The sequence below is a fragment of the Taeniopygia guttata genome, chromosome 2 (genome assembly GCF_048771995.1).
Source record: "Taeniopygia guttata chromosome 2, bTaeGut7.mat, whole genome shotgun sequence".
In the NCBI taxonomy this organism is placed as follows: domain Eukaryota; kingdom Metazoa; phylum Chordata; class Aves; order Passeriformes; family Estrildidae; genus Taeniopygia; species Taeniopygia guttata.
The window spans coordinates 66,548,838-66,562,745 of record NC_133026.1 but is presented as its reverse complement, the minus strand read 5'-3'; the positions used below and the strand labels follow the sequence as shown (position 1 = coordinate 66,562,745).

At 41.2% G+C, this 13,908-nt stretch overlaps 1 protein-coding gene across 3 annotated transcripts; it reads left to right on the top strand.

Moving 5' to 3' along the window:
• Positions 1-373: 373 nt before the first annotated feature.
• On the top strand, positions 374-6,482 carry LOC100189937 (transmembrane protein 14C-like). Of its 3 annotated transcripts, none has more exon segments than NM_001245786.2 (5): positions 602-737; positions 1,148-1,231; positions 3,655-3,756; positions 5,638-5,725; positions 5,909-6,482. In NM_001245786.2, coding segments are annotated over 4 exon segments (324 nt in total). In that variant the 5' UTR covers positions 602-737; positions 1,148-1,155; the 3' UTR covers positions 5,967-6,482.
• Positions 6,483-13,908: the final 7,426 nt, after the last annotated feature.

Here is a 13,908-nt window from a genome sequence, read left to right as displayed (position 1 = left end):
ATAGCTTAGATATGTGTTGGTTGTGGCACTTTGCACGAAGGGAGGAGATTCCTGCTTAAACCACTGAAGCCAACAAAGGAATTAAATTGCTACTCACTTTCTGACCATTATGCTAATTCATAAAGATGGCAAAATTTGAAATGGAGCTATGGAAAGCATTTTGCAGAAAGTACAGGCTTCTCATGTTTTATGCCTTCTCTTATGAAGACGAATTGAACACACTCAGTTTGGGGATCTGGCTATAGCACTCAGAAAAGAGAAAGAGTTTACCTTTGTAGGCAGTTAAAACATCTCTACATTTTTCCAGATTAAAAAAAAAAAAAAAACCCTGAACATTTTCTTTACAAGATGTTTTCCATCTCCCACTGTTGCATAACTTCTACAGCCGAAGACTGCTTTTTCTGTTGTACTAGTTTGGAATTTGGAGGTGGCAGAAATCCTCGGCGTGTACCGTACAAGAGCTATACTGAAATTAATGATCAAAGCTAGAAGCAGCCTCTGGCTGCCCAGAGTCGTAGCTCATGCTACACCAAAACCAAGCCCAAATTCTCAGCTGTACCACGTAACCCCACTTCTGGATGAGGACCGGGATGGATTGGATGCACACTACTGCAGTTGTGCAGGAGCTTTGCCCCTCTCTGAACACCAGCACAAACCCCGGTCTGTACTGAGGCACCCAGGCTCGCTCGGGCACTCCCGCCTCCCTCCGTGCCGGGGGATTCCCGGCAGCTCTGCAGGTAGGTGGAAAGACCCCTGGCTGCTGGCCTCGCCCTGCCCTGCCTCTTGGGTGAGTTTTTCCTCGGTTTCGCGCTTGGAGCTTTCCTTTCCTTCCCCAGACCAGCCGGAAAGGGGGAGCCTTGGGCGGTGCGTGGCTGCCTCGCCTCCCCTTCCGCCGCCTGCTCCGCCCCGGTCGCTGCAGAGCGGGGCCGCCGCGCGGGTGAGGCCCGGCAGCGTCCCTGTGCCCCGGGGCTGCCTTCCCAACCCCAGCAAAGCCGGCTGCATTTCCCGGGCTCGCCTCAGGGCCTAGGCTCTAGGCAGGTCTTGCTTGTGGAAAAGCTTGCCATAGCAAAATGCTTTACTTCTGAAATTTTTCCTCCCCTGAAAAAGGTTCAGAGGTGCTGATCTTCACCCCAGTTTTCTATTCCAGTTTTCAGCATGGCAGTGGACTGGCTCGGCTTCGGCTACGCCGCCCTGGTGACATCAGGAGGGATCATTGGCTATGCGAAAGCAGGTAGGGTGCCGAAAGGTGCTTCTGTCTCCCTCCCTCTTCCCCCCACCCCCTCCTCCCTCTCCCCAGTAACTTGCTGTGAGCTGGGCAGCTTTTTACTAAAGCCTCCTATCTCGAATTTGACCCATATGTAAATTTTATCGGTTTGTACCATGTGCTGATAACTTGCTGCTGGTAGGGTGTGCTGGATTTTGAATTGAGTTGGTGCGTTGGGCTGATAAGGCCATAATCTGCTTTCTGGTGGGTGCTGATATCTGTGCTGTGCTCTTTGGGTGAACTGTCATAAGTTTGCTTCAGAAAGGCTTTTCCCTTGCTTTTTAAAATACGAGTGTTCTGTAACTTCAGATGACATAAATCACCACTTTTCCTCTTTAAGAGATTTATTTCCCTTTTTAATCTTTGATGATAACAGTATTCTGCAAGCTGTAGAGAGCTTTCAGAACTATCTTTTCTCCAAGTAGAGCTGAACAGTGCAAATCAGTCCTTAAACTTGTTTCTCTTCTGGGCTCTGCATCATAAGCTTACCCTCTGACCTACGGCTTTCATTTCCTGTCCTTTTTCTGAGTTTGCCCTCCTCCAGACAGAACTCTGGATTCGTTCCTGCTGCAACACTGTCTCTTTCAGCTTTGAAAATCCTTAAGCCATCTTACTTTTTATGATAGGAAGGGGCATTGCTGAAGTCAGTAAGACTCTTACTAATGCATTTGACTAGATAGATGCTAGTGCCTATTCCAGTCTGTTTTCCATTGGCTTGGATTTATCCTTTGACTTTAGGACAGAAGGGACAATACTGAGACTTAAGTAACTAATTGCATCTGTATTTCTCCAAGGCCATTATGAAATGATAGGTCCTGTCCTCTGGAGCCCAATTGGGAGGACATGGTTATACTCAGGCAAGGGAATCCAGGTCACAGGATTATTGAAGGGGAACAGAAACTCATATGGTGACTTCTGGAGAGAAAAAAAAACCCAACCATACAAAGGAGACATTGTATCCTTACTAATAACTTGGAGAAACCAAAAGAGAATGTAGCTTTCATGCACAGTGCTAAACTGATCTAATCTGTTGTTTTACAATCTGATCTATCTACCCACACAGACAGGGGGCAGTAATAGCCTTTGGGACAGTGTGAGAACATGGCAATCAAAGAGTGAGTGAGTGATTTATTGATTCATCATTTTATTTTTCGGTCTTCCTTTAGCAAGTTCTCTGGGTCTCTGTGTTTTGAGATGTAGGAACTTATTGAGCCAGAGGTGATGTGGTTGTCCTAGAAGTGTGTGTGTCATAGCTACGTAAACAATGCCTTGGGGTAAAATTCAAGGATATGATGGATATTTCTTGGCTCCCAGGCTTGTGGAAAGCATTGTAGCTACCACAGATTTGTTTTTAACTCACATTCTGTGCAAAGCAGACACCTAGTAGAGTGTGCACCTTTTCCTTGCACATATACAAGTATATCAGGTGCTTTCTGTCATATTTGTTTCTTGCTTTTTATACCAAGAGCAGGATATAAAGAAATATTACAACACCTTGTTGATGATTGAAAAATTATTATTTTCTGGAAGCAATATGCAGTCCTTCTTTAACATGGAGAAGAGATCTTTATCAGCTTAGCTTTCCAATCTCAACTCTTTGAAAGGTGACCTCAGAAATGGAATGTATAAAGAACCACCCTCAGTAGCATTAAGTCCATAATTATCCATTAGCCTTATGGAGGGCATTCACCACTCACAGTGATGATGCTACTTCATTGCTTGATATATTCTATAAATCACCAATTTAGATGTGGTATACTTTATTTTCTGGTGTCTTGGGATTATCATTTATACTGAGGACTTGATTCAAAGTTTAGGTGCATTCAGGGAACCTTCTTCCAAAGTCTGCAGTTACCTTTGGATCAAATCTCAGGTGTACTTAGGAGAGATGACTTCTCTTGTTCAACTACGCCCTGCTCCTTGCTAATTCTTTGAATGCCCTCCTGCCCAATTCCACTCACATATCCTTTTTTCTGATCTTAAATCCTTACAATTTAGTCCTTCTATTTTACTGCCTCTTTTACTCCTAAAGGAATTTTCATAATACTGTTTTGAAACAACATGCTTCAGTTTGTGCAAGGAAAACACCAATTCTTTTGTTTTTCTCACTATTCTTTCAATCATGAATGTATTAATGGCTTTGCTGTTAGAGAACTAAGTACTAATTCTGTATGTATGTTATGCAAGAGTAATTGAAGTTCCTTGATGCTGATCAGCATGGTCTCAATATCTTAAAAACCTCCTTCTCTAATCTTCTTCATGTCAATGAATGATGAATGCCCATCTTTTTTTTTAATATATATAATTTTTGGTTTTTTACAAAACAGTTAAGCTGCAGACCAAGGTAATCCTTAAGTTTCTAAGAAATGCATTACCTTCTACTTATTCAGGTAGTCTTCCATCACTAGCTGCTGGCCTTTTCTTTGGGAGTTTGGCTGGACTGGGTGCTTATCAGGTCTCACAGAATCCAAATAACATTTGGGTTTCTCTGAGTAAGTAATTTAAAGTTTTATTTTAAAAAGATTATATCTACCCTGTTTTAATGATATTTAAAATGAGTACTTAAAGGCCTTTGCAGAAGGGTTAAGCACAGATACTGTTACAAATCTAACTTTAGTTCTGTCCAAACTTTACTGAAGTGGTGGCTGCCAATATGCATCTGTCTCGTACTGATGTGTTTGAAGGATCATAGTGCAAGGGAAGTGCTAACAAATGGATTTCTGACCTGGTTTTGGCTGGATCCCCCTACTTTAAGCATCCTGCAGGAGGCTGTAACATTTTGGGAAGTGGGATTCCCCCTTCAAACTGACCCTAGCAGACTATTTTATTATCACAGAAAATGGCAGAGATTATGATTGGCTTATTTTTATAAGTGACAAATGTGTGAAATTACAAAGATGTTGATGCCTGAGGAGATTTAAGAGAGAAGCAAGCTTCAGTAATGCTGTTTCTCCCTTCCTGAGAATTGGAAGCTTCCCTTCCCCCTGATTTGAGAAGGTAACTGTGGAGAGTTACTGCTTAGTCAGTGTTTAAAGAGCCACCACTGACTACAGCATTTTTTCTCTGAAGCAGTGACACAGCATCTGGCTCTTTCACATGTGAAAATTAGAAGTGAAAGGGGAAGGCCCGGCATTTCTCTCCATTTCAGCTTTGTATACAGGTAGTCCACTTCCACACCTACTGGCCAGGCCAGAAGCTGTGTGTGGTCAAGCCTTAATAGCTTAATAAACTGCTGATACAGCAAGTTTAAGAAGTGTGAGGTCAGGTGTTTTTCCCAAATGAGAGAGACAGATACATTTCTGTAGCTCAGTAGCATATGGAGCCTTTTCCTCTTCATGCTTTAAAGCTTTTGAAGATGTGTTCTACCGCTGTACTACAAAATGAAATTTTGTTTCATTCTGAGGTGTGGATATTTTGAAGACAGGCTACTAATTTTAGCTTGAAACATTTTAATACTAAAATATTTTTGTTTTATTGTGTGTTGGACTGTGGTCCCAATCTCTTACATATCTTATTAGATGAGATTGATAGGTATCAGTGACAATATTTTGTCTGGTGTTAGGGAGGAAGGATGTCATAGCTACGACTGAAGATGAACTGGATCCTGCGGGACCAGTTCACACAGAAGTCATCACCTAAAAGCAATGGTGGAGGATAAGAGTTGGAACAGCATGTGTGTAGCTGTTACCACTGGGTAGCAGATGCATACTAAAGATAAGGATTTCATCACTGTATGTTTTCCTTATAGATTTTAGCATTCAGTCTTTATTTGAGATACCATGTTCTGTGGACTGTCCTATCTTACTGAGTCAGTGAAACTACATGGCTCCTGTCTCTGTGTCAAGTGGGCAGGGACAATTAACTCTCACCTTGGTAATGCTTAGCACACTTCCCTTTTGAAGACTTTTGAAAACATAAATTAGTTAATTCTTAGAACATTACTACAAATAAAATATGATGCTGCATGTTAGACATAATTACTACAAGTTAGAGAAATGCTCTCTCTCTTTTTTGAGACATGAGGGAATTATGTGCACAAGTTTAGTGATTTGCCTGTGTGGGGAAGGAGTTCTAGAGCAGTGTGTCATAAATTATTTCCAGTCTCAAAAAGAGCACATTTTGAAAAACAAATTTAAGAAGTATGTGCAGAAGCATATGGAGAGCACTGTCTGCTAGAACTTGATATAGAACTCTTTACAAACTGAGGCATTTTAAAATTTGCACAATTTATTAACTCTCTTAGTCCGTAAAGTGAAGTAACCCTGTTTCTCTTTTTATTTGATGCTGCTGCTTCTCTCTGTTCTGTTAGTTTTAATTATGTTCCTCCCACACATGCATCTCTGCTGACTGGACTGTACAATCTCTCATTTAAGTTACATCTGGAGCACTGACTGCTGTCATGGGAACAAGATTTTACCACTCCAGAAAATTCATGCCTGCAGGGCTAATTGCTGGTGTCAGGTACAATACTTTTTTTTAACCTCCTGTGTGTGATTTCTTATTTGCTTAATTAAACTGGGATGGAGTGAATCATATTTTGTGTATTGTTTTTTTTCCCATGTGTCACTTGAATGAAGTATCTGAAAATGAATTGACAGATTGTTGTTATTAATGTTAAATGATATGTTTTTTCCCCTTATACAGTTTGCTAATGGTTGGAAGATTAGCACTGAAGATGTTGGAAAAGCCCCAGGAAAAGTAACTGTTAATTTTACACCTTAGTATTTGGAAAAGAAAACCTGATCATGAAGTTGCATGAATGCAGAAGTGAGAAGATGGAAAAATTTTCTGCATCAAGACATTTTTTAATCTTTTTTTTGTAAGGGGGAGTAGAATGATGGTACAGATAGTTTATATACAAGGTAGAGCTGTTTATATAGAGAGAGAAATGAGTCCTGGGTTTGATTTTTCTGGACATGTTTCAATGTATTTTAACACTTCCATGTTTTTATATTCCAAAATATACTTTTGACATGTATGAAGCTGAGAGAAAATATCCTGTAATTAAGAAAATAGCCACAAAGAGGCACCAGGAGTAACTGGCTAAATACAATAGTGTGTCTCAAACCTTTTACACTGAGTATTGTGGTGTGCTTTACCTGTTGCATTCTGAATTGATATACCATGTCTTTATAATGTCGAACAGATCTTTCCTTTTTATTGTGAAATGATGCTAAAATGATGCTTTTCTATAAGTAAAATTTGTAACAAACCTTTATTTGGCCTTTTTTTATTGGTACAATTTCTGTGTTTGGGGACAAGGGTATTTTTTTTCACCTTGTTTTCTTAGTGGAAATCTTTGCAGTGGACTGTTAGTATCCAAGTGCTGTCTTTCAATGATATTTAAAAATCACTTTATAAATGGAGGGACAGAAATTAAGGTTATGGGCCTTCATTAACATTTCATTTGAAAAGTTGGTTGAAAGAAACTTACCCTGAGGATTAATTAAGTGAGATTTGTGCTAGGCTAAAGGAACAGTTGAATGTGATCTACACTGTATAACTGGAATAAAGTACCCTAACACTATGTAATTCTGATCTTACAGGCTTATTTGACAATAGAATGTATCAACATTTTATTTTTATCTCTTAGGAGAGTGGCTGTGCCTCTTCAAATCTGTCTTTATTAGGAAACCCTGGATTCAGGAGGGTTCCTTGTTCTGCTGTGATACCTGAGGACTGAAGTGTGGAAGAGGCACCAGTGGCATCTGGTTGTTTTGTTGTCACTCCATCCTTGATTGCTTCTCCTGCACTCAGTCTTGCAGTTCTGTTTGTCCAGGCACAGCTCATGAGCTTAGCACTGTGATGGAAGGGAGAGGCAAGAAATGTGTGAAAGAAAATCCTTTATCAGCTTATTCTTTAGTGATACATAATTATCGATAAATTAAGATTCTTACCAGGTGTAACTCGATTTTGAACTGATATTTTATATAGTGACTATTTAGGATTTTACTTTGGGACCTTTATACCACTGATTATATCAGAACCTTGTCAACTGCTTAACATGATAATGGCAAAGCAGGTTTAAATTAACTTACCTCTTACACACTTTCCATTTTGTTGTGTTGAAAGGAATTGATAAAAAGTCTCAAACTGCATAAAGCAGATATCAAACTACATAATTGCTCCATTTTGTTGGTCACTTCAGTGCTTGTATTTCCTTTTCTGAAAATGGCATTTAGTAGTATTGAGTCAGAGTGACATTTCTACTGTTGTGAGTCAATGGTTACCCATATGGTAGTAGACAGGAAGCTATTGTAGTAGAAAGTCGTAATTATAAGCAGATCTATAGATGTTGGGCCAGTTGTGCTGTGTGTTATCAGTTCTTTTAGCAAAAGTTATAAAATTAATTCCAGGTTTTTGTATATATTTAATATTGTAACCTCTCTTGTTTCCAGGCACTTAATCTGTAAATAGACTGATCTGTACAGGATGAATCTCCAGGGAGTGATACTGACATGTTAAAGCATGTCTGAAATTCTAGTCTCAGTTAAATCATAGTCTCTTTTGACTATATTTTAAGCAAAATCTAACAGAAGTTTTGTACTTACCTTTTTATGTATTTAAATCACCCCATGTAATTGAATCAAAAATTCCATCACTGATACAGAATTTTCTAGAGCCATTCAAGAATTAAAGACAAAAATATCCTTTCTCCAGACGACCCCTGCTTTTAGCTTGATTGTTAGCTAATTCTAAAAGATTTCTTTCTTGGGGTTTTTTCCACTGAGAGTGGTCTCCATGTAAATTGAGATAATGACTTTTGCTTTAAATCCACTGTGGCTATGTCACAGTTTGAGTGGAACTTCATGTTGTGAGTCAGCTTGTACATGGATTTTGGAAAGAATGTTTTAGTTACTTTTGGGAAATGAACTGCCAAAATGACTCTTAAATTAAGGCTGCTCTGTTCAAAGCACACTGAAAATAAAAATATTAGGTTAATATTTCTTATAGTTTCAGCTGTCAGCACAAGCTGAAATGAATACTGATTTTTTTTTTAAAGCTCCAGGAACAGGAAACTAGTTTTACTATACACATACTGAGTCACCAGGACTCAACAGCTCAGAGTTTAATCACACATCCAGAACATTACAGAATTGAGAGAAGAGAATTTGAGTTGTCAAATCCTTGTTTCCTAGAGTAAGGGCTCAAGTCATTCCATCTACTTGCCTGATAGAATCTGGGTGGCAAGAGGAGATGTCAGGAGGTATTTTACCCATCTCTTGAGTGCCTTGCTCAGGACCAGAGGAGGGAATTTTCTAATCACTTTGGTAGGTAAGTGATCTCTTGAGAGTAGGAGTTTGCCCTAAATTTTTAAGGGGTATGTTTAAGACTGTCTTTGTAATAGCTGTTGCTTACCTTAAGTCCTGGAAAGAGAGATGTTTGGCTCCCTTCAGTTCCTGCTCTGGATGGGTTCAAGTTCCCTTCCCAGGGAAGGGCTCCTTGCCTCAGACCATGGCATATCCTGCAGGGAGAATGTTGATGGGAAGTCACACCACAGCCGAGAAAAGTTTGCAAAGTTGCTGGGATCTGTGGGAAAAGGATCAACTGTTTTTTATGTCTTTAAAAGCTAGATAGTAACTGGCAAAAATGCAGAAACATCCTGAAGCTGAGCAATGCAACTCAGATTCCTCTCTGCCCAGAGTGGAAAATCTGTGGGATAACCTAGATTTCACCTATATGTGGACTTCTGATTAACTCCAGGGTCTCCAATTCAGGATCTTCGCTCTGGTTCCCCAGTTGCTGACACTGAGTCAGCATTACATACATACAGGTTTGGAGTGTTACAGAGCACCCAACTGGTGAAAATGTGAGCAAATATTTTGGGGGGAGGGTCAAAATATTGAACAATTGAGTGCCTCAGTTATGGCTTAGTCTTTACAGTATAACACTGAGACCTCTAGTTCAGCAATAATATACTCAGGCTCAATTGCACCCCTGAGTTGAGGTTACTCACACACTGATAGATATCCCAACCTAAGCTGTTCTTCCAATTAATGACATTTGCAGGTAGCAAAAATCTCTTTAATTTAGTACAAATGTGTGGTATAGTGTAAGAATTCAGGCCATGTTACACTAGTAGTATGGGCAACTGTCTTTCACAAGCCAGCAAAGGAGAATGAGAGGAGGATGAAAGATGTTTCAAGTGGAATGGTTTAGAAGGGAAGTAGTCATGTGCTGTCCTACTTTATCCCTTGTTCTAAGAATATGGTACAAGCCTGTTTTAATGCAAAGCGAGTCCCCTAACTCTTTCTGCTGCAGGCTTTGAAAGTGCAATTTGCCATGTCCCAGTTCTGTCAGTCATTGTGCTGGGAGCTGTTGGCACTCTTGTCATCACCAGCTGAGGGTCAGCCTGTGCTGAAACTGATATGGCCTGAAGTATTATACAATTATCCTTTTGTGGTGTTAAAATTGCTGGCTTCTTGGCATTATAGTCATGCTTTCTGACTGCCCAGCTTAATCACCTGGAAAAATGGGAGGGGGAAACAAACGTCAGGAGAACCTCTGAGCAGTTATGACACAAGGAGGAAAGTCTTTGTTTCTCCAGAATCTCTACAAGTAAAAATGGGTAAATGTTGTGTTAGTAATAGCACAGAAGCATCTGCCCTCGTCTCCTGCTTCTTTGAAATGCCACAATGGAACAGATCAAACTGTTTATGCTTTTATGCAATATGCCCAGCTCAGTCCAGTGCACAAGTGGCTTTGGGTGGCTTTTTCCTTTTAGTCTTTTTGTGCTTCTCTTCTGAACTCTGAAATGGAGGTAGTGTTTCCTGTATCCCTTCCCTGTCTGTCTTTCACAGTGTGCGGCATAAAATGTTCCCTGCCCCAGGAGCAAGAATTGGTAGCTGGAGCTGATAATGGTTATAGTGCTGGTAGTTCATAAAGTGTTTTGATACTCTTTTAGAGAAACCTAATGAGAAAAAATATTATACAAGTGAAGTCTATTTGCCTTATTTCATCAAATGTTAGCATTTGCTAATATATTGCTATTGTATTTTGAGCTCCTGTTCTGCAAGCATGGTACTAAGTGGGATTGAGCTTTAGTGCTACTTCTTAGAATTATAGAATATTCTCAGTTGGAGGGGACCCGTGAGGATCTTTGAGTACAACTCCTGACTCCACACAACAACCTAAAAGTGAAACAATGTATTTAAGATCATTGTACAAGTGCTTATTGAACAGCAAAAGTTTGGTACCATCAGCGTTTCCATGAGATCTTGTTCCAGTGTTTGGCCTCCCCCTAATTGAAGGACTCTCCTCTCCTCTCCTCTCCTCTCCTCTCCTCTCCTCTCCTCTCCTCTCCTCTCCTCTCCTCTCCTCTCCTCTCCTCTCCTCTCCTCTCCTCTCCTCTCCTCTCCTCTCCTCTCCTCTCCTCTCCTCTCCTCTCCTCTCCTCTCCTCTCCTCTCCTCTCCTCTCCTCTCCTCTCCTCTCCTCTCCTCTCCTCTCCTCTCCTCTCCTCTCCTCTCCTCTCCTCTCCTCTCCTCTCCTCTCCTCTCCTCTCCTCTCCTCTCCTCTCCTCTCCTCTCCTCTCCTCTCCTCTCCTCTCCTCTCCTCTCCTCTCCTCTCCTCTCCTCTCCTCTCCTCTCCTCTCCTCTCCTCTCCTCTCCTCTCCTCTCCTCTCCTCTCCTCTCCTCTCCTCTCCTCTCCTCTCCTCTCCTCTCCTTTTTTATTCTCTCCTCTCCTTTTTTATTCTCTCCTCTCCTTTTTTATTCTCTCCCCCTCTTTTTCTTTTTTTAGTTTTCCCCTTTATTTTTTTTTCCCTTTTCTTTTTTTCCCCTTTCCCTCCCTTTTTTCCCATTCCCCCGGTGTGGGAATGCGGAGGTCTCGGCAGGCTTTGCGGCGCGCAGAGCCGGGAGAGGGCGGCAGCGCGGCTCCGATGCGGCCGCTGTCAGCCGGGCGAGAAAAACACCCCACCCACCCCGAGGCATGGAGACTAGCATAAATAACAAATAAATTGTTATTTGGAACCTAATTCCAATTTAGGGTTTGCCCACTTGTCGCTGTCTGACCTGGAACACCAAATGCCGGAACATAAATGCTTGGCTCTCTCAGCTGAATAGGTCTTCAGCTCCATTAAAACCTTTGCGCTGGCCTGAGGAGTGAAAGGAAACGATCCTGGGGCAAAAGGCTTTTCTCACCAAGCATACTATGCAATCCAATGGTCGTGCTGGTGAGGAGCTGATAATAATCGCACGAGAAATGAAAATAAAACCCTTTTGCCACTCTTCTTACACCCCCTGAAGGAAATCACTTATCTGTATTGGAAGATCAGCCCAGTTTTCTCACTTATTTACAGCAAGAAAAAAAAAGTCTGCAGGTTGTCAGCCTGATTCACAAGCAGAAGAGATTTAGCAGGACAGGCCTCCTTCACTAAGCACTTTTAGAAAGGAAACATAAGTGTTATAATTTTGTAAGCTGCTGGAATAAATATATGTATAATGAGGGAGAGGGTGTTGATTAAGTTTATTTGGATACGTGCTCTTTCAGTAGTGATAAAACAATAGAAAATGGCTGGAATCAAATTATGTGCTATTGCCTGAAGGCATCCCACCAGTAGGAGAGTTATTGGATGTGCTGAAATTCCTCCTGACCCCTCTGTTCCTCAATAAACCTGCACACAACTTCCTCTGGGGATGGGCCAAGTATTGCTCCATTAGTATGCAGCACCACAGTCAACAGGGCAGGAAAATACACACCAGGAGGAGAGAAAAGAGATGAAAAGCAGCAGGAACAAAGTAAACGCTTTTAAATTCTGGACAGAAACTTCCCTCCACTGAGATACCTGCAGGTCTGTGGTGTCATAAAAAGATGCAAAATATTCTGAGGTGAGAGGAAGTCCATTTACTCAGGTTCTGTTTCTCTTTAAAAAATGAAGCCTAGACTGGCAGTCATGGAAAATTTTTTTTGTGATGGGGCTAGGAATCCAAAAATTGTGACAATGGACACGGAGCAACAATCCTAAAATCTTCTGAAAGTCTTCATCCATAAAGCTGTTGTGAAAATGATCGTTCTGGTTCTCTGTGTGGTTACATATCCCTGGTGTTTAGCAGTGTGCTAGATGCTCCAGTCTGCATTGTTGTCCTATATGCAGCAATATGTTCAGTTCCCAGACACTACCTCACCTGGCAACCCTGCAGCATTTACATCAGCGTAGGGCCTGTCGCCAGATTTTCTCCTTCATGTGCCACTACTGTCTCATCCCTGCCAAAAAAAAAGGACACTGTGTTCAACTTATATCTATAAATATCATCTATATGAATTTATTTTTATATAAATTCATTTATTTATGTGAAGGACAGTAGGTTGTTTAGCACCCAGTTTCTCAGGCAGCACAGAGAGTCACTGATCAACACAGACCCAACTTCAGCTACATCCTCCTTATGGCCAGGTGGGCAATTAATACACACATTCATGCTTCTGCCCAGCAACAGACAGTACCATGATTGCACAGGAGTTTTATTTACACTTTTTAAAGCATTTTGTTTGCTTATCTGTGGTTTTGCTTTTTACTAGTGATAAATACGAATAACAGTGATAAAAAACAAATAACATTTTCTTCTGTATATCCTATTCCCACACTGTCAAGCAAGCAAATATACTTAGTATTAGAAGGCATTGTGACTTTCTGAGACAGAGGTGGCAGCAGCCTGCAATTATTCCTGTTCCTCTTAGCTATCAACGATTAGACTACCATCTTCTTTAGCGAATAGTGTGTTGCATGGAGGCAGAAAAGATGCACAGATTTTCATATGATATATTAGATTTACAGAATATATCATAGGAGTGCCCTCTTGGGCCATCTCAGTCCTCATGGATCAGGACTTTCCTCAAGATTATTCCTTTCACATGAGTGTTAACTTTATGGTGTCGCCTATAGACACTCTCTGCTTTAGTCAGGGCTCTCCATAACAATGCACCAAAATATGAGGTAAAATTTTCTCTCTCTTTCTTTTTTCTTTTATTTTCCCAAGAGCAGGGAAGGTTTGGGAGGAGGTAGGGTAAGAGAGGTCACCCTACTGTTAATTGCATCCTGTTTAGCTGGGTCACTGCAGTTGACCTCATTCAAATCTGTGTTGGGTTGACCCTGTCTGGATGTCAGATGCCCACTGAAGCCACTCTTATCACTCCCTTCTCAGCTGCACAGGGGAGAGAAATATAATGAAGGGATTTAAGGACAAGGAGAGATCACTCATCAATTAATAATGAGCAGAACAGATGGATATAGGGAAAATTAATTTGGTTTATTACCAATCAAGTCAGAGTAGAAATGAGAAGTTAAACTAAATCTTATAAACACCTTTCAACTTCACTCCTTATTTTCTCCACTTCTTCCCTGCAGTGGCCCAGGCTGATGTGGAATGGGGTTTGAGGTCAGTTCATCACACATTGTCTCTGCTGCTCCCTCCTCCTCAGGACGAGGACTCCTCATACTCATTCCCTGCTCCAGTATAGGTTCTCTCCCATGGGAGGTGGACCTCCATGAACTTCAAAGCAAAGTGAGCCCTTCCCATGGGCTGTAGCTCTTTGTGAACTCCTCCAGCATGTGTGCGATCCTTTAGAAACAGACTGCTCCAGCGTGGGTCCCCCATGGGGTCACAAGTCCTGCCAGCAAACCTGCTCCAGGGTGAGCTTCTCTCTCCAC